General features: G+C 38.5%; 1 protein-coding gene across 3 annotated transcripts in view; it reads right to left on the reverse strand.

The window, feature by feature from the left end:
* cntn3a.1 (contactin 3a, tandem duplicate 1) overlaps nucleotides 1–21,676 on the reverse strand; it is a 156,994-nt gene that overhangs the window by 117,979 nt on the left and 17,339 nt on the right. For 2 of the 3 annotated variants that reach the window (XM_041799351.1, XM_041799349.1), the window contains exon 2: nucleotides 3,731–3,874. In XM_041799351.1, the coding sequence (XP_041655285.1) occupies nucleotides 3,731–3,785 (55 nt within the window). In that variant the 5' untranslated portion in view covers nucleotides 3,786–3,874. Of the gene's footprint in view, nucleotides 1–3,730; nucleotides 3,875–13,489; nucleotides 13,565–21,676 lie in introns of those variants that run through there. The other variant, XM_041799350.1, reaches the window with a different exon arrangement.

A 21,676-nucleotide genomic window follows, 5' to 3' on the forward strand; every position in this document is an offset into this window, starting at 1 on the left:
TAACAGAAAGGAGAGAGAGAGTTCAATGCAATGGTGATTTATACAAATGTATACATTTAGTACATATCTGTAAACAACAATTGTTAATCTGCGAGTTGTAAGATTTATATTGTATTTGGAAAAGTGCACTAAAGTTTGTATTTAAAAAAAGAGAGAGATAGAGACAACCTGTCATGCAGCCTCCTGTATTATCATTTTAATATTTAGCAGCAAAATTCAATAATCAACAGGAAAACAACTTTAGGGTCACAGAGACACTGCACATTTACAATTCTAATAGTTGAGCCATGTTCTGAGTCAAATATAGGACTAAAATAATTTGTGAGTCTGAACAGTCATTTCAGATGTTCAGACTGGTATCCGATCAGTATCGGTATTGGCCGATACCCAACACCTTGGTATCGGTATCGTATCAGGAGGGAAAAAATGGTATCGGAACATCCCTACTTTTGACTTGTCCTCTGAGCTGTGATTTTTTTAAAGTAAAATGAGACATTAAAAGGCCAAGCGGGTTCACTGTTGTTTATCACTGTAAGAGCAGAAAGACGCTACAGTGAGTAGTATCCAGCTGCTGCCCTAAAGGCAGCTCAACAACTGTGTGAAATAACAGCATGTGATAAATGAATTGAAAATAAAATAATATCACACCTTAAATGCAAATAAAATCAATACAGAGACATCTTTATGCAAACCATGTTCATCATCAGGGCACACAGAAACTTAAAACATCCTGTCTTAACCATATACCATAATACTGTTCAACTAAAAGTAATGTATTCTAAACAATTAATAAAAAAGGAGGACATCTTTATGAAGCTAAATCAAACCGACACCATGTCCACAAACACATTTAAATGGGATGATTTTTCATTCCTGGATGAGACGAAAACATAGCCAGCATTGGGAGTAAAAGATTCACTGGGGAATATCCCACCTCTTCACTGAACTTCAAAGATGCAATAAAATCCTTGCTTAAGGATTCCTAAAAGGCTTTGCCATGTTCTGATGAATCAATGAGTTAAGTCAATATTTGAAACTCCAGCCGTCTCTGATTCTCACAGGGGAGATATAGAGCAAAGTTAAAGTAGTTCTCGGAGATTAAAATGCTGGCCAGAAGCAGCCCCTCATTTTTACTAGCATCTCTAAGACATGAACCTGCTTTACATGAGAAGAGGTGGGCTAAAATTAATCTCGGGAGTGTGTCAAAAGAGTAGGTTCACATCATATTAAATCGGTCATAAGTGAAAGGGGTTTCTTGATGCACAACCAAAAACTCAAGACAACATTCATACAACCATCACAGGGCATGACTGCAAAGGCACTTTAACTTGAGACAATAAAATCTCTTTACAGCTTTGTTAAACACTTAGTCCTGATTGGAAAACATACACCGTTCGTAGTTATTTATTCTTTTAATGTTAATCATATCACTACCGCTTACAAGTCCACATAGGTTTGTTGATTTTTCATCCAATTAAAAATCAAGACCTTGTGCCAAATATGCAATACTTCTCTAAAACTGCAGGCGCCCACTCAACTAAACATGGAAGCCTTTTCCGATGTTAATTTTGAATTACTCTGAGCACAAACATTTGATTACTAGTTACAGCCTTAGCCGTCGTCTTACTGCCTTTTCTCACTTCTGATTCCAGTGCTGCTAAATTATAGCCCTTCGATGCCAACTACAGATGTTTCTATGATTGTGCTCTGGCCAATTATTTTTAGGCAATGTTTGTGATTCATTGAGCTTGTAGTAAAATGTTTTGAAATCAATATTTTGCATCAAATTATTTATGTTGTTGGCAAGTGGTAGTGAAGTAAAGGGGGAAATTTAGACTGAGCTCCTCGGCAGGGTCTTTATTTCTCCTTCAGGCTTATTTTTTCCAACTAAACAGACTGCTGAAGACAGTCTCTGTGATCTTTTTTTTTTTGTTTTTTGAATATTAAATTGTGTTAATTGAACAGAAACTCAATCTCCTCTCTCCAATCCAGATAATGAGTTTCTTAATTTAAAAAGGGAGCTTTCTATGTAATGCAGCTTAGTGAGCATGCTCTGAAGAGTGGAGATACTGTACTGGAAGTGGCTTGCTGTGTGAAGGTTAGTTGTATCCGTGCAGGGCAAACTGCACCCTGCTGTACCTCTACGCCTCCTCTCTGCTCCTTTGCTCACTATTACAAACTAACACACATACAGCACACGCCTCTGCCTTGGGGCCGTTCAAACCCTTGCAAAGGAACGGGTAGAGCTGGTTAACTTCTGATGAACTCTCTATGGGAGTGACTCCCCCTTGGCCCCATGTGCTCTCCCACACAGCCAGTGCCCTCAGTTAAAAAAATACACTCCCAAGTCTGGATAAATAACCTGGCAGCACCTATCTAACACCCTCACACTGTGCTCTCTCTACCCAGCAGTGCTTGTCTGCATACTAAAATGCTTATCATGTCTTTCTCAGAACACACAGAGGCTTTGGAGGTCTATCGTTGTATTGCGCCATACTTGTCTTGCAAGCAGCGCATATGTAATGTAACCCCATACTGAATATTAATGCTTGGTTACTCTCTGTTACCAACTGTGAGTGTGAACCTCAGGAGTGAGGCAAGGGCTGTGCAACACAATGCTTTTCACAGACTATTTGCCCTCTGCTTCTTTGTTAAGAACTAATTTGCTTTGAATGGAAACTCTGGATGTGTTTTCTACACCTCATGATTGCAAGATTAAGTTTTGTGACTACAGTGCAGAGAGTAATGCAGACTTCATTGCAGATGCAAGTCTGGGATTTAAACTCTGTAAGGTTTGTGGCAGCATTTCCACTGAAGTCTGTGATGCTCACTTGTCTGTATATTCATCAGAATGTTTAAGTAGGACATAATATGCGATCCAGACTGGTGGTGTAGATCCTAATCCCACAGTGAGTCACAGTTCCCGGAGGAAAGCCTCATTAGACATCCATTGATGTGTATTGGATTTAGTGATAAGTGGTGCTAATTGCCATGTAGGCAAATTTAGGTTCTGACGTGCTGTTGTGATTGTAAAAAGAGGACCCACATTCACAAACAAATACACACAGTGACAGCAACAAGCACGTATACAGACGCACACGCACACTAATTATTTTAGGTCCCAGCTGTGAGGAGGGGCTGTTGATTTAGAGCGAGGCAACATGAAAGATTACTCATTCTTGAAGTTACTGTGCTCAGACGACAAAGCCCTTATTCATCTTGCTCTCAGCTTCAGACACTCTAAAGAGAGCCAGCATTTGACCCTGAACATTTTGTGAGGGAGGAAAATTAAGTCTCTCATTAAAAGCAAGATCAATGACAAGATTTCTGTACTACAACCAGTGCAATCTCAATTAAGTGAACAATTGAGGGGCTCTTTAAAAAGAATGACTGCACATTCAAATGGAACTAGATAGAAGGTGAGAGAAACATGGCTTATTTTTTTGGACTGAATGCTGGGAAATAAAAGAGGTAGCTGCTAAGCACAACTAAAGGAATTTTGATTCGCTGCCTTGAGCTGCCAGAGAAAAGACATCAAGGTGAACCTTTCCCACAATTTGTAAAATTGGTGGAGAGCTCTGGGCGCTGTTTGCCATAAAACCTCTTAGTTTTTATTCTACTTTTAAGTGGCATCTGTTCTGCTTGCCAAGGAGCCATTACAAAAAATCTATAAATAACAATTCATGGCCCTCTACTAACAACATAAAAAGTGTGGGTTTGGGAGACCTACCTGCCAGACACTCCACCAATGACAGCAGCAGTATAAGTTTCCATGGCAACTCCATTTTAATGGTCTCAGGTCAATACAGGCTCACATCCAATCACAGGTGTGTGGAATCCTGGCTTTGTCCTTTCCAGCACTTTCACCGTTCTTCTGTCAAATGAAAGAAAAGGAGGGGGAAGCCATTAGACATTCAAAAGCATCGGTCACTGGTTTCATCAGACAGGGTTATTTCACACAGACAGTAATTGTCCATGTTTGCTCACCAATGACTTTAATGATACAAAACACAGAAGGACAGTAGATGTCATGTCCCATGAGCCAATCTTTACAAACACTTTTCAGGTTGAAGTGACAGCTAATGGCAGTTTTGTTTTGAATTACAGATCCTGGGATAGTCTGGGTGGATCTGTTGCAAAAAGAGACATCGCTCTGCCATGTGCGAACACAGGAGATGATTTGTCCTAGGAAAGCACTTACAAACACTGCTGCTATAGTTTTCTTAAGTGTGCTTAACATTGCATAATAGGGATCATGTCTGCAAGAGAGACATAAAAGGATTGCAAGCACAAGTACTCAAACCTGCTGAGACAAAACAAAAAGCAAGCTGATTGTCAGAGACAACCTTAGCATTGTAATAAAACACTGTCCTGGCTCCTAAATTTGTCTGAGCTGCAGGGATTAGGTGTTTCTGACATAAAGAGATGACTGTATGCAGGGCAGAAACATTCTCGATCCCCAGGGAACCACACAAAATTGATTTTCTCAAGGACTTAACTGTAATTTATCCCTGCTTAGCCTCATATAAAGTCCCAACAAAAAAAATTGTGGCGTGATAATGAGGTGTCTTCCAGCTGTCATTGACAAACGCAGATGTATTTATTGGTCTAAACACTCCAACCTCCAAAATATGTTGATAGCAAATATCCCATCTGATAAAGCAGCAGATAGATGTAAGCGTATGATGGCGCAGTTATGGAGTGAGACAGGATGAAGAGAGGAAATTAGCCATTGTCGTTGCTCAAACTGAATCTCCCCGGTACATTTAACTGACTGATGGCACAGTTTCTTATGACTACACACACCATCGGCATGCTGAAATAAATGAGAGGAAAAAAATTTGAAACACCGTACAGTATAGTCTATCAAGAGAAAAGTACCAAAAAAGCAGAGACAACTGAGAAATTATACATTCATAGTTCCTAAGCTATCTGCACCATTCTTATCTTTGCACTTGTGAAAGACATGACGGAGCATACTGATGCTTATGTGAATATATCAGCAGCGTCCCTGACGTGTTCTCCTGCACTACTCTTCCTTCTGCATGTGCTAAACCTCTAAAGGCATCACTTTTCTCCTATAAATCTCATTATGGAGATTGAGTTTAGAGTGTCATTTCAGTTCCAAGGTATCTTGCAGTTATTAGGATGCAAATGTCACGAGTAAATGTTGGCTTTTAATAATAAAACAGAGAGACTTCAAATCCCTTCTTGTGCTCCTGGATATTTTTGGAGTGCTCCTCCTCTCAGGGAATAATTTTGAGATGCGCTGCATAAATTACTTCACACAATGTCTTTAAAAGAAAAAAAAAAAACACAAAATTTGAGCAAAACTTTGTATTTGAACTTTACAGCTCCACAGCATTACAGGCAAAACAGGTTAAAGGGATACTTCAACATTTTGGCAAGTTCGCCCATTGCCATAATTCCTATAGTCTTAGTAATAGGTTCGTTACCTTCAGTTGTCAGTGCAAGCTTTTTTTAGATCGCCGCTGCCGAGTTCGGACCTGCTGTGTCAACTCAATGTAAGCAGACAGTATTCCGGCTTTACCTCATCAAACTCATCAAATACACAATCCAACAACTCCAAATCACTCTCATGGACAACTGTGACCTGTACATTCACCACACTATGAAATAATCATGGAACATTACGAGACGGAGAACTACACTCCAGACATGGCTGCTGCACTGTGTCACTCCGCCCAGTGGTTCACTCAAGAAATAGAGTATTTGCTTCATGTGTCATAATGTTACATAGGTATACGTTATTATTTCGTAGTGTGGTGAATGTGCAGGTCACAACTTGTCCACAAGAGCGTTTTGGAGTTGTTGGATTGTGTATTTGATGAGTTTGATGAGGGAAAGCCGGAATACCATCTTCTTACATTGAGTTGACACAGCAGGTCCGAACTAAAAATCTAAAAATAGCTTGCACCAACAACTGAAGGTAACAAACCTATTACTAAGACTATAGGAATTATGGCGACGGGTGAATTTGCCAAAATGTTGAAGTATTCCTTTAAAATCCATCCATATTTGCAGATTGAACTGCTGCTCTAATATCTTGCTCATTCACTTGTTACATGACGCTTGTTGTTTTCATAAAATGATGGGTGATTGTTTTATCATCAACCTAACTGTTTGAAAGTAGGGATGCACAATGTTATTGGCAGGAAAGTTTCTGCCAGCATTTACAACCAGTATTTTGGCTGTAAATATCTGGCTCTATTAGCTGTATTTATCAAATGTATGTAAGAATACATTTGTGGAGTTTTAGGCAGGACTAATGCTTCACCAGCTTATACCAACTGATTCCTTAAACTTTAATGTGTATTTTAAGGACTGAGGTTTAGGTCTGAACTAGGATTGGGATATGAAAAACTAGCCACAAAATGTAGGGATGTATGGTACTGGTTTTTTGCTGATTTCCAATATGCAGATAATTACAAAATAATTTTAGCTGATACCAATATCAGTATGTTTACATTTAAATGTAGTTCAAACCTAAGACTCCAGTGCTTGAAACACACAATCAAAAGTTTTAGGATGATCCTGGTAAAATAAGTCAAAAACACCTACCCAGGACTACCCAAATTAAATTGATTGCTGTGTTTGATCCATTTTGACTACAAATAAAAGGTGTCTTCAGCAAGGTAACACAGGTAAGTTTCTTCCCAAACTGTCAGACTGTAGCTGCTACTGATAATAAAACAAAAAACAAAATATTTTTCCCGCCTTAATTTGAAATGTTAAACAGGGGTCTGTGGATGGCTGTAGCTGGAACAAAGCACTAAGCCTTAGCCAGTTCAGGTTCAAAGTTGATAACAAAGACCAGAAAATGAGGATTTCACATGTTTTTATGAGGAAAAGACAAGGCGTTTGGACACTCTAAAGGATTTACGTTGGCAGACATTTTTCTATAAAGCAATGATATTGTCTGGAAAAAAGACATTATAACTGCAAATACAGTGTACTATTGAGAACAACAACAGCATTTTTCAAATTTGAAATTATACTTAATCAGTCCATGGATCTTTTTGGATGTAATCCTGTTTTTAGACCAAAAATTTGCCTGATATAGTTTGTGGGTACTCTTTCTGATGCACCAGGACTGTTTTAATGGAATATCATGATCAGGAAAAACATGAAGGAGAGCTTCTAATGGGGAGCGGTGTCACTTTTACTATTTTTTGTTTGTAGCCTGACAAATGCATTGTTTGTGGCTGCTGTGGTGTTTTTATCCTGGAATTGTAAACATAGTCAGAATACTAAGAATCTGAGTTTTTTGGTGGTGTATAACATTTGGCATACCTATGAACAGACATTTTGTAAATTACTCAATAGTTTGGGAAAAAAAATCTGTTGGCCCATCAGTAGGCCCCTTAGGTTTTTAAGGGGTTAACAAGTTTCAGTCTCTAAAAAGTATTTGTTAACATATTATTTTTTTGTGCAGCTAATACATACAGCTGATACTGGGAAAAGATTTCAGCCAAAAATACCAGCTGTAAATATCAGCAGAAAGTTTTATATTTGCCAATACAGATAATTCACTTTTTTAAAGATATATATGCTAATACCAATCCTTGAAATTTTTCCAAGGACAGAGTCTTTCAAACAGAGAATTTCCTAGGATGCACATGTGTGTCCTCCACTCACAGGATTTACCCACAACCCAATACATATTGTATTCCTTCTCTTAAAAAATAAATTAAATAGCGTAATATCAGGAGAAAGCCAGGTCCTAGCATGCTCAATACACTCTTAAATGTCCTGTTTCCATCGTAAATATGTTATCATTATTATTTTATATCATCAAAGTAAAGCTGGACGGGTAAAAGTGGCACCGTATAATATTATTATATTATATAATTGTACGATCATATAAAACAATCAATATGATTACATGATAATATGATTATGTATATTATGTTTATATGATGATGTGATAGCTTATAGACGGTGCAGGGTAAAACCTGTGAAAGTTGCTGTTAGTCCCCCTCCCCATTTTTATTTCTGCCTTACCTCCAAGGGACCTGACTCAGGAGGAAGGATCCTGGACTTTGAGAAACAGCTCCTGTTTAGACCAGGGGATGACACTACGGTGTCAACTGTAGTTAAACTGCCCATTTCAAAGCAATCTACAGTAATTCACAGTTCAAAATGTTTCAATTCTTTTTTTATGGGGTTAAATAAGTGACAGGAAAATGGCAGGATGGAACTTGAAATCATTGAAAAGTATCCGGCTGATTCATATGGAAAATCTTTAAAAATACACTAGAATAGTTGATCATACTTTCAGACAGAGCAGAGAAAGTTCTGCCACACAGTCTACATACCAGTGATCATTTTGTAAACTAAAACTGTTACTAAAAATGTTTGTTGAATAACTTTTTTTCCATGAGGAAGCCAAGACAAGACTAGCAAAGTATAGATGTTTGATGATAACTCTGACGAAATGTAACTTAAGTTTTTGTCACAGAGACTAGAAAAGGACTAAAATGGGAGTGGTGGACTGTTGGACATTCAAAATCCATGATAATTATCTAGTCAACGTATGTGGGTAAATAGACGCAGAGATTGGGTAGAGAGAATTCAAGGTATACCAGTATTCTGGTCAATAAATTTCACAGTAACTAAAGCATTTACAGTGCTTAAATATTGCTTCTCACATTTCGTATGAGTTAAATGTACTGTATAGCCTAATTATCACTTAAAGTAATAGTTGATACTTAATATTAACGATATTATTAATGATAATATGGCTAACATAATTCGTTCAAAGAAAAAAAAAAAGTTTTTTCCTAAAAAGTAAAGGCTTAAATGTAAGGACTAAGATTTTTAAGTTGTTATTGACTAAAACTAGACTTAAACCTTTAAGGTAAAAAGTGATAAATGTGACTAAACCTAAAAGGCATTTAATCTAAAGACTAAGTCAGTAAATAAATATTGATAACCAATCTTTATTTGTTTAAAAGCACACATAACCTAAATCCATGTTACCAGATTTTATCTGATTTAATTAATCATTTCATTCAGAAACTTTTGAGCAAGAGAGGAGGAAAAACAAGTGCACATCTGTACACAGAGGAAAAGGAAAAAGGGGCAAAACTTCATTGATCCTCTGTCCTTATCTACCTCTGTTTATCAGTGAAGTTTGGGAACAAATATACATCACTTTCAGCATCCCTGGAATAAACACTTAATCTCCTTAGACTACCGTATTTTTTAAGACTCAGTAAAAAAAGTATTTTCTCAGAGGACTAAACAATGCCCATGCAGAGAGTTTTGTGAGGGTTTAACGGTATTAAAAATTGGATACTGGCCTATCCTAGTCTGGATTTCATATATATTTTGGTATCAGTAATAATATTGACGTGGGCTATAATGAATTTGAAATTAACAGCGGATTAGTTATTAGCAGAAATCTAATATTGTGCATTCCTATTTGAGACTGTGGTCATCTAAAATAAGTCTATCCTAGACAGCACCACAAGATAACATGACCTAACATGTCATCTACTGAGATACCCCATTCATAAAAGGCAGGTATCTGCTGGCCTCTGACAGCAATCTCTTGATCTCTATTACTCAGCAAGCCCTGAGACACGAGACATCACAGAGTGGGGTTAGTATGGAGGGGGGGAAAGACAGCCTTTTGATCCAAAGAAAGCTCGGCACTAAGATGATGGCTCGGGGAGTCGGGGAGTGTCCACAGCAGCGTTTGACTTCCTCCTCAGTACAAATTAATTACCCTTGTGACCTTAAGTGGTAGTGACAAGGCCAATGAGTCACTTTCATCCCAAATCGATTCTCTCGTTTGTTTGCTGTATGAAATGAAAGTTAATGATTCGGAAGGCTTTCAAACTTTGCCTTTCAAGTTCAACCCTCTTTCATGTTTCTGGAAAAAGCCAATGGCTGAAAAATTGAATATGATCAAGGCTGGAATGACGGCCCTGGCCTTAACATTTCTGACCCAATTTGAAAAAAAAAAAAATGTAACTGCATACAAATGTACCACAATGGAGATAAAATTGTGAGTCTCACTTTATAAAAGTAGATGGCATAAACGAATAATAAAACACCAAACGTCAATGCAAAAAAAAAAAAAAGGCAAATAGCAAGACATTCTTTTCATTAAAAATTGATTTTAGTATGAGGGACATGAAAGCACAACTGATGTCTCTTGGTTTAGAGGTTTTTAAAACTATGAGCAAGGTTTTTCAGCTCAAGAACTCACAAACCTTTATAGCAGAACAAGAAATGCTTTTCATCATGTTAGAGGCTTCAAATCTTGTGTACTAAGAGTGTCAAACTGCCACTGATTGATTCAAGGAGAGCAAAACATTTAATTAGATGATTATGAGAGGTTTTCTGCTAAATGTCAGGTGTGGCTCAGTGATTTCTCTCTAACTTAATGATCTGTGTGTAAAATGGCCCATCAATATTTTCAGTTTGAGGGAAAATTGTGTAAAATGTCTAAATGTCATGTTATCCAAACAATCAATAACATCCAAGCTGACGTCTGGTACATGAACATTTTATGATCATTATATATTTAAAGGTAGATCTTTTATTTAAGAGTTAGACAACTGAGCATAAGCTCATTCACGTTTTCAAATGTAGTAGTTTCTACTTTTTCCTTTAAAGGTGCAGTGTGTAGATTTTAGAATGAGCCCATCTGTTACCAAAACATCACATCGCTAAGCGACGAGAGCCTGTGAAGACCAAAAAGGATCGTGAGCCGGACATCATTTACAGCAGTGACGAGGTGAGGGTTTATTCATTCATTTTTGTAACCATTATTTTTATAGATTATAGGTATTTATACATATTTAAAAATCGCGTTTCGCTCTTTCTGTCCCCAAAACGTTGCCGTAGACAACATGGCGGTTCTTTATGTCAGCCTCCGTGAGGGCTACCCGCGGTAATGTAAATTTAAAAAGCTTTTTCTAATTTTGTAAAAAGAAAATGAAAGTTTAAAGGAGATGATTGTGCACATATTTTAACATACTTAACATAAATATATAAACATTATATCCCATTTACACCATTTCTGTTTGGCGAAATGCAGCCAAATTCTACACACTGTGCCTTTAATTCTTTTATCAAGAGACTATCTGAATATTGGTAACCTGAGATGCAAGATAGGTATTTTTCTTGTGTCCACTACATAGGATATATTTCATATCCCTCTGGACAACCACCCAGAGTTAGTGTTTAGGAAGGGCAGAACCTTTCACAATAACTGGATAAATGTTCTGTTCATGGCATTAACTAAAGGCCAGCCAGAGCAACAAAACATGTGATGTAGTAGGCCTAAGTAGTCCACCAAATAGCGCAAGGTCTGCAGGTGGCCATTATTGTTGCTCACTATCAGTGGAGTCAGCTGGTAAATCAAACTGGCCAAATGCTGGTGGAAACCAGCCACAGAGGGTTCCTCAGTAATCAATTTTGGTGAGCTGAATTTATCACTGTCAAAAACTCCCCCTCCTTTTAACTGTGCACAGCTGTTAGTAGGAGTGGGACAAAATATTGATACACTAAAATATTGCAATATTTCATGACACGATACTGTATCAATATTGTAAAATGCAGTATCAACATTTTATTGACCAATAATTTGCTTTGTTGGAGTGGTAGTTTGTGGTGTAGTTTCCCCCCGACTGCTAGCTGGCAGCAGGCATTTGATTTTTCCCTCTACTCTCTTTAGACAAGGAGATCACATGAGTCTTCCTGTCTGAGCGAGCCGATTGCTCATTCCTATTCAGCAGAATTCATAGCGGATATGTGGACTTATATTGACTTATTCCAAAACAATTAAGACAGTACAAACTTAGACAGGAGTCACGCCGTTTCAAGATATGCCCCACCAGAGTGAAATACTCAGACAGCACGACGAATCTGAAAGCTAGACATCATAGCAATAGCAATACAGCTAACGGCTAATGTGAAGACAAGCCTGTTGAAGCTACCGCTGGTCTCTACTCGTGCAACCATAATCACAGTCAGCACTTTGTTTTATTCGTTTGGACCTGTGCCATCTTACTGTCGTTAACAATGAAGTCTTCCGTAATAAGATTAAAAAAAAAAAAAAAACAAACACTGTGGCCTGTCCCATCATGCCCTCCCCACGACACAGTACAGCAGTCCTTAAAGCTGGACATGACGATCAGCTTGTCTCCCATAGTCTCCCTCCACAAACACCTCATCATTATGCAATGACAAAAACTGATATAACGTGAAATATTAAACATTTGTGTACATTTACTCTACACTGATTTATGCCCCTTTTACTTCAAAATAAAAATCCTGACAGCATTTTAATTCAGCACAGCAAACTGGGAAATCCTGATCTTCAGATCGCACAAAGACAGTTAAAATGCTAGATGATGCAGGATAACATGTTTTTAATAGCTTAAGTCTGTTTAGTTATATTCCATATTAACTTAAAATTACATAATAGTTAAACATATACTCTGTAGCCTGTATATACATATTCTGTATATATATATGTATATATAAACCGTAAATATGTGCTAAGACTTGAATAAATTGAAAAATCCTGCATTTGACCGTTTTACAACTATTTTGTATTCTTTTTATCAATTATTGCAGAATCGCTGTATTGTGACAATATTGGTTTCATGTATCGTGTATCGGATCGTGAGATACCCTCTGATCCCCACCCCCTAGCTGTTAGCGCTAGTTATTTAAAATTAAATGCTTGTTTTGGCGAGGCTTGTTCACACATAAAGCGGGAATTTTTCCGAAGTAACTGCCAAGTGTCTGAGTCTATCAGTGCATCCGTCATGCACTAATAGACAAACACACAAGTTAACATGTCAGTGGTGTATTCTTGAGGTTCTATCAGCACAGAAGAAAAAGATTCAACACAGACCCGAACATTTCTCCTCCTGCTTTAAAGCTCCTCTCTGATGATGGCGAATATGTGCATCAATGCTATCATATGGGAACACCCTTTATCGCTATGTCTCTCTGTCTTTCTCTCCTTAGCGAGCTACAGACAGTTAAACTATCGTTTTATTAACATTTCCCTATTATAGTCATGACTACACTCTAATAATTAAATTTCATTGTATGAGCTCAGCACAAAATGTTATTAAACATTTGACATGTGCCACATCGCAGAAAGTATAGATTACTGTATATTCATAAATAACTGATTAAAAAAAATCATAAAAACTCTCAAATCTGAATGACTGATCAGCAGTGAGAAACAGAGGCAGACAGAAGTCAGGAATAGAAAAAAAAAAGGAGTTAAAAAGACGTACAAGACTCAGAAGACAGAAAAGCAATAAACATCTTTTATAAATTTTTTTTTATTACATTGAGTTTCAAAACAGCTGATTTCATCTTTCTAACATGTTAACTTAATGTAACACATTCAACATAATTATTTTAATAAACAATTATCAGTAAGTTTTTTTTTTATTTTATTTTTAACATTTTATTTTAACTGACAGACCTGGAATACGCGGACGACATCTGCTTGCTCTCTGACCACGTGGAACAAGCACAGGAGCTCCTGACCAGAGTGGAGTCAGAGTGCACCAAGGTTGGCCTTCAGCTAAATGCCAAGAAAACCGAGGTTATCACATATAACATCCCATCGGAGCATCCACCTCTGACAACTACAACAGAAAGTGCTCCACTGAAGGAAGTAAAAGACTTCACATACCTGGGCTCATGGGTCAACTTGACTGAGCAAGATCTTAAAGTGAGGAAGGTGCTTGCATGGTGGGCCCTGAACGGCATGACCAGTGTATGGAGCTCCAGCCTCTCTGAACAGATCAAGCTCAGCTTCTTCTATGCAACGGTGGAATCTGTTCTCCTGTATGGCAGCGAGTGCTGGACCCTGAAACCCACCCTGCAGAAGTCTCTGGATGGGTGCTACACCAGGATGTTGCGTGCAGTACTTAACATCAGCGAGAGTGAACATGTTACCAACGAGAATCTGTACAAAGTAACACCAAGGGTGAGCGAGAAAATAGCTGCCAGGGGGATGAGACTAGCAGGACACTGCCAAAGACATCAGGAACTGCCAGCTAGCAAATTGGTGCTATGGGAACCAACACATGGGCACCGGTCACGAGGTCGTCCCACGATCACATACGTGGATGTACTCAAGAAAGACATAGGAGTGCAAAGTACCGAGGAGCTGGCTAGATGTATGGAGAACCGGGATGACTGGAAGCGGAGATGGCGGGCTCGTCTGAGGACGACCTAGTAGTAGTTAACATTTAATTGATTTCCATATTTTATTTTATTATTTTATATTTTAAATACGGCTCACTTTGGGAACCACTGGGTTACATGAAGGCACTCCATGATTTAAAAATATAAATATTTAAAAATTAGTATCCATGCAGAAATCCTTTAAGATAACGTATAAACATGACTGTAAGCTCATGAACCGAGTTTTATACTTGGTAGGCTATTCTTTTTCATTATCCTAAAAACCCCACATTCTCTCCCTGGCAGAATAGTTTGACGCACCTTTGCACGTGCCAGTCAATCACTGTATTCTTAATCACTCATAAATGTGTTAATGATTTCTTTTTTTGTGAAGAAATGTTTATCTATAACTAAGTTTATGGTTTCAGATGAGATCTTTATTATGATCACAAAGAGGGCACTTGTGATTGAGTTAATCATTTCTTTTTTAAAACAAGTTTCATGTTCTATGTTTTTATTTCCAAATAGTTCAAGACCGATCACTAAAACTGAACAGTGTTTTGCACAATGAGAGGTTTCAAGTTTTAATAACCATATTTAAACGATGAGAAGATTTTCCATGAATACAGTCATGTATTATTTTTGACATTTTGAAAGTGTTCACTGGTTATAAAGTTAAATAAATCAGAACCTGATGTCACAGCGCTGTATTTAATGGCTTTTTTTCAGCCAAAAGTGGTTTGTGCAGTTTAGGAGGTACTTAAATATCTCAGGAGGGTACATCAATAAAAAAATGTTGAGAACCACTGCTTTAGGAGACCTTACTGTGATCAGGCTGATAAAGAACAAGAACAGAGTACGTGTTTCTTCTCATCCCATATATATTCTAGATTTGTACCTTTTTATATGACAATTCAAACTTTGTGCATTTGTTTTCTCCTGAGAACAAATACTTGTAAATTGGAATTCAAGTTTTCTTTTACATTTCAAAGGATTGTAAATCAAGTCCAATTTAACATGCTATAGTCAACCTTTATTATGTGAAATATCATTTCTGGACAACAAAATTGTGGCACGGTAAAACTGAGAGTGGCTCGGAGTCGTTATTTTCAAAAAAACACTAGCCAAAGTGGCTGGTGAGCAAAAAAATTGAGGTAAGAGGCTTGTTGGCTTAAAACAGTCAATGTTTGTTTTTAGTGGGTATCAGTGGTTTAATTTTAATCTAAAATGTTACATATCAACTATCTAGTTCAGGTGTGTTTATTGGGGGCCTCTAAAATTCCCAAAGTGACATTTAATCACCTATAGCTGTGAATGGTGAAATTCATGACTTGAACACTGATTATTAATCATTGCAGTTATAGTCACTTGTGATGATATTTGGGGATGGAGAGGCAATGCCATGGCGTTGCCATGTGAACATAGCGTACGAGTCAGATATCGCCCACAGTTGCTGAAGTAGGTGCTCAAGGAATTTGAATGCCTGCTCAGGAGTTTTAAAAATTAGAGGGAATATTGCCTCTGAGCTAATTTCTTCCCTGGTTGCTAGAGCTGCTCAATTATGACAAAATCACAATCACATTTTTTTTGGCTGATATTGAGACCACAATTATTTAACATGATCACGAACTGATTTTCCATCTGCATATGTATATGAGTTTCAAACAATTATCCATCCATCCATTTTCTACACTGCTTATCCCATTCTGGGTCAGGGGGGCTGGAGCCTACATCCCAGATGTCATTGGCTGAGAGGCAGGGTACACTCTAACCTGACACGCCAGATGGATTTGTTTCACACATCCATCTGGAAAACCTCTCATACACAGCATTTGGGAAAGGAGGGTGATTGGATGAGCGTTCTGTCTGTCCCATCTTTATGGGCCAATCAAAGCAACAAAACATATGACGTAGCCGCTACCAAGGAGTAAATCCACAGAGAACTGCATAACATGAATCATGGCAACTGTCGACATGTCAGTACACGACTTTTGTCATTTTTGAAAACTACTCAGTGCTGTTCTTTGTTCCTCTTTTACTGAAGAAATGTCATTAAGTTCTGATAAAACTGGCACTTTTGCAGCATCCATACTAATGTCTTTCGTCATATCCTCACCGGCCTCTTGTTGCTGCTTACTTACATCACGACTCTGCCGCGCCCAAAAGTACTGCCCCTTGTCGCTGATTGGTCCTGTCACTTTCTAACTGGGCCCTAAAGGTTCAGATGGGAGCTTTGCAAGATGGATTCGCCAGTGTGAAACACAGAAACGGGCGTATCCATCTGCTTTGCAAGGTTAGGTACACCTTGGACTGGTTCAAACAATTATGCCTAAGTAAATTGATGTTTTTAGGGGTCGACGGATATGGGTTTCTTTAGTGACGATACTAATAGTGATTATTAGTAGTTCATGAGCCCGACACCCAATAATTGGAAACAATATGCATTCATTAAGATGTACTTGGGGTGTTGAGGTTCGCAGAGGTCATGGTTTGGTTTGTACCTCAGTTTTGGGGTCATGGTTTAGTACGGGTTTGGTTCATCAATAAAAAAAGAAGAAGTCCCAGATTTATAATTCTAGATGTCCCTCACTCATTAGTTTTTCTTTGACTAAAGCTAACATTTTTGTACATGTTCAAAACATACATTTGAATCAATCAATCAATATTTTGTTCTATCTAGTGTTGTTGAGAACTATCAGTGATAGCTGGTAAAGCCTGTGAGGTATTACACGAGACCAAAAAAAGAGGAAAACAAACAATTATGCAAAATAAAAAGTAAACAGGAAAACAGCCTAATACCTCCTGATTTGAAAAATGTAAAAATAAATACATCATATGCAATGAAAAATACATGCTTTTCAGAACAATGTATATTTATGATTTATGAAGTGTGCTGTAACACCGTTACAAAGAGAGAAAAAAAGTCGGTGCAGTGGTAACTTGTGCAAAATTCTGACTTGTGTAGGTCATTGAATGATCACAGTCTAGTTCATGTAAACATAGGAGGGGACATTACAACAGAGACTGAGCAGAGTGGCCTAAAAACAAGCTTGTAGTCACTGTTCTCTACTTCTCCTGGTCCATGTATAGTCTATAAAATGTACTGGCTACGGTAATATCTTCGACCCTTTCTGCTTTCACATCTGGAAACTTTTTCAATAAAGTGCAGAGATGAGGAGATGGAGTGAAGGGCAGCAGTCTCGCTGCTCTGTCTTTCTTGCAGCAAGAGCCAGCTGGGAGCCAAGAATTCTTCTTTGTGTATGTGATGTGCACTTCTTCTTCGTTGGTAGTTTAATAGTGGTTAGCAAACACTTACAAGCATTACTGCTGCCTATATTGGTGGGTAAATAGTTTCACATTTATTTTATTTTCTTGCTTATTTTAAATGGTCTGAACGTTTTCATCGTGTGACTACATGCACTGAACCCTGACCGTCGGGACAATAACAAAAAACTGTTACACCCCTAGGATGTACAAAATGTAATGTGGCAAAAGTGAAATTGCATGATCAAAAAAGAGGAAAGGTAAATAAACAATTTTTCTCTTGTTCTATCAGCATGAGAAATGGCACAAAGCAACACAGTAGAAGCAGGAAAACAGGAAGTGATGCCATACGCTCACTATGTCAGTGGTACCCAGGCTTCAGTGTTTATTTGCTGGCACTGTGGCCAATCAGATTGTGTTGTATAATTTTTTTTAGATTTGTTGAGGCTGTGGAGAATGAAAATAAAGCCAGAGGGAAATGCAATCTTTGCAGTGGAATCAAAGTAGCCCCCAAACCAACTTCATTTATTTTCAGTAAAAAGAAAAATGCAGATACCAATAATGCCAAATGTCTGCCTCAATAATCAGTCAGGCTGATAATCAATGACTCCTTGTTGTGTTGTCTGTAGAGGCACCAACAGAGTTGTCACAAAGTGTTATATTTAGTGGTTTTATAAATCATTGATTTTATCCAGGAAAGGATGAAGAGCTGTGTACTTACCTACATAATAATCAATACAACAATAAATTATACTAATCACTCTTCATTTAAATGTCTTTTCTTATACCTTAAAGCAGTGGTTTAAGTTGTTGTACACCTCTCAGGAAAACAATCTTTTAGATCTGTTATACACAAACTATAAAAGAGCTTAGCAAACTAGTCTGAAGTAAAAAAAAAATACATTCTGTAAACCAACCTTATACTGCAAAGGTAAAACAACATAATGCAAAGCTGGTTTGGTTGTTGCTTATGTCAGCACCCCTGACCTCTTTGCTGATAACGTCACATTCCTGAGCTTTATCTCATCACTCAGTGTTTTGGTTGAGTATAACCTGACACAACCTCCGGACAACTTTATCCCCATTTTCTACAGAAATAGTGCTTAACTGGACTATTCCTACCACATGCTATCAATGCCGTTGCAGGCAGCGGTTGTTTAGACCTGAATCCTGAATAAAACACAAGATACCTGTGCCCTACAAAGAGAATCAGCACTCAGTAAAGAAATCCCTACTCCATTACTATTTGCCTCCACGAATCAACTATGCAGGCCAATGGGCAGTAAGAAACCCGCACTTCACCAGGGTTGTCAAGTGGGAACCCTCCTGCGCCAGTGTCTAGTTAGTCCCACAACACCTCCAGAGGGCTGAAGAGTGATCTCCAGCATCCCAGAACCACCCCCATCCATGTCAGCTCTCACCATCCACCATGCCAACACAGAGACCTCATCTTACCTATCTTAGCGTATAGCCCACATAGTTCAACAGCAAGCCACCTTCAACAGATCCAGGCTCCATACATGCAAGCTCCAGGTAGCTACAATGCTGATACTACCTTCCTTAACACCACTCAATTACAGTGCAACAATTATGGTACAAACATTCAACATAACTAAGAGTAAAAAAGAGAAAATGAGAAAGATTGGAATAGAGCGTGAGAGAGAGAGAAAGAGCGAGACAGGGAGAGGGAGAGCAAGCTTAGCAATAGGTTGGGGGAGGCAGAGTAAGGGTGTGGTATCCTGATGTGGGATAAAAAACACCTCCACCTGGTGTGGCTTTGTGCTCTACCTCCCCCAACTCCCTCATTTTTATGAGGGAAGAGAGAGAGAAGAGAGCGGATTAAACGAAACTAACAGATAGAGGAATTAAGGGGTTTCATCAGCCTTCATTTTTGCCCCAGCTGGCATTACTCCTCCTCATCCAAATCCACTGACTGGCCTGAGCTGCGTCATCTGACATCTTCTCTCCCATCCAAATTCTGTCCCTGCACCCCCAGCTTTCTAAGTAATGAAACAGCTGATCTTGCTACAAACTCTCTACATCCCACTTCTACTGGACGAGTCCTAACTTTCCACCCTCGCTGTTCAGCTTCTGCTCCTAAATCTGCATACCTCAGCTTCTTCCTTTCATAGGCTTCCTCCACAGGATCCTCCCATGGAACCGTCCGCTCTTTAAAATAAACCATGCACTGACTGGCAGAACATAGCACTATGTCAAGCCTCAGACTGGTGCAAACTATCTCCTGTGGCACAACAAGTTTCCCTCCTAAATCTACCTGCATCTCCCAGTCCTTAGCACTCTTTAACTGTTGCATACCTAAAAACCTGCCTCCTTTAACTTTCTCTCCTTCTCCCACAAACTAAACTGTCCTTGCTTCCTGATCACGTCCTGCATTCACCTGTCGCCTGAATAAAGAGTACTGTGTCAGCGAGGCAGTATTCAGAACAACTGCAGTGGCTACTAGTGGAGGGCTGCTGCATTATAGTTTAGCTAGAGCATTTGACCAGGACTGTGGCCCTGAACAGATAGAAAATGTTACTAATTAGTTTAATTTACTCGTAATTCTTGTGCAGATGATAAAGAATCTGCTTTTAACCATTTAGCCAGCTAATCAAGGACATCCCTATTTTTCACATAAAAATGTGAACTTCAGATACAGGTGTAAAAAACACTGCATGTACTGAATCAGAGACTGAGGTTAAAAATGAGATCTTCAATTACCCCCAAATATAACCCATGACCTGGTGATTTAATCAATTAGAACAATAATTGTTTTTTTTACTCTGAAATGCATTCATGAAGTGTACCATACCTGACCAGGGATATGCCGATAGGCAGGATGATTTCTCTTTGGCACACAATGGTTTTCAACTCCATTTCTCATGGAGCATCAACTCTTATTCGGTGGTTTCAGATAGAACTACGCTCGCTAATCATGTATGATGAGTAAACTAAAATGTTTAATCCACTGTTCACCAGAAATATGAGTATTTAGTGTGGGCACAACCCTGTGAGCAGTGCTTTAAAGGGAGGCCCGTGTGCTCGCTTTACCACAGGTGACAAAACAAGCACATCATGGCATGTGGCACGGTAATCATTTACTTTTATTAGTCTTGTTTTGAAGATCATGGGAAGCTAAAACTGTACTTGTTATGAAAACTCAACTAGCTTGCAGTAGAACTGAACTAGCCTATACAGTGCTGTGAGAAAAATTATTTGCCCACTCCCTGATCATGAACAACCTGTTTAAGGTCATGCCACAGCACCTCAATCAGATTTAAGTCTGGACTTTGACTGAGCAACTCCAAAGCCAATATTTGTCGTCTTAAACTATTCAGAGGTGGACTTACTGGTGTATTTCAGATCATTGCTCTATGTCATAACCCAAGTGTGCTAGACCATGAGGTCACAAACTGATGTCCAGAAACTCTTTTTGAGGATTTTCTGGTAGAGAGCTGAATTCATGGTTCCATCAATTACAGCAAGTGGTCCAGTTCCCAAAGCAACAAAGCAGCCCCAGACCATCACACTACCACCACCATGTTTGACTGTTGATATGATGTTCTTTTTATGAAATGCTGTGTTATTTTTATGCTAAATGCAATGAGAAACATACCTACCATAAAGTTCAACCTTTGTCTCATCAGTCCACAGAATATTTTCCAAATAGCCATCAAGATTTTCTTGGACAATGTTAGACCAGCCTTTGTGTTATTTTGGGTCAGAAGTTGTTTTGGCTTGGATCATGAACACTGACCTTAACTGAGTCAAGTGAGGCCTGCAGACTTTTTAAATGTTGGTCTAGGCCTTTCTGTGATCTACTGTATGAGTTGTCGATACCCTCTTGGAGTGATTTTGGTAGGCCGGAAGGTTCACAACTGCTCCAAGTTTTCTCCATTTGTGGATAATGGCTCTCACCCTGGTTGGCTGGAGTCCCAAAGACTTAGGAATGGCTTTGTAACCCTTTCCAGACTTACAGATGTCAATGACTTTTTTCTCATCCGAACATGAATTTCTTTGGATCACAGCGATGTGTTGCTTTTTGACATCTTTTATTCTACTTCACTTTGTCAGACAGGTTCTATTTAAGGGATTTCTTGATTCAACAGGTCTGGTAGTAATCAGACTTTGATGTGGGTAGTGAAATTGAACTCAGCTTTCCAATAATTTAGATTAATTACAGTTTATTCATGATTTAACTGGGGGGGGGCAA

This window comes from Cheilinus undulatus, linkage group 11 (assembly GCF_018320785.1).
Source record: "Cheilinus undulatus linkage group 11, ASM1832078v1, whole genome shotgun sequence".
In the NCBI taxonomy this organism is placed as follows: Eukaryota; Metazoa; Chordata; class Actinopteri; order Labriformes; family Labridae; genus Cheilinus; species Cheilinus undulatus.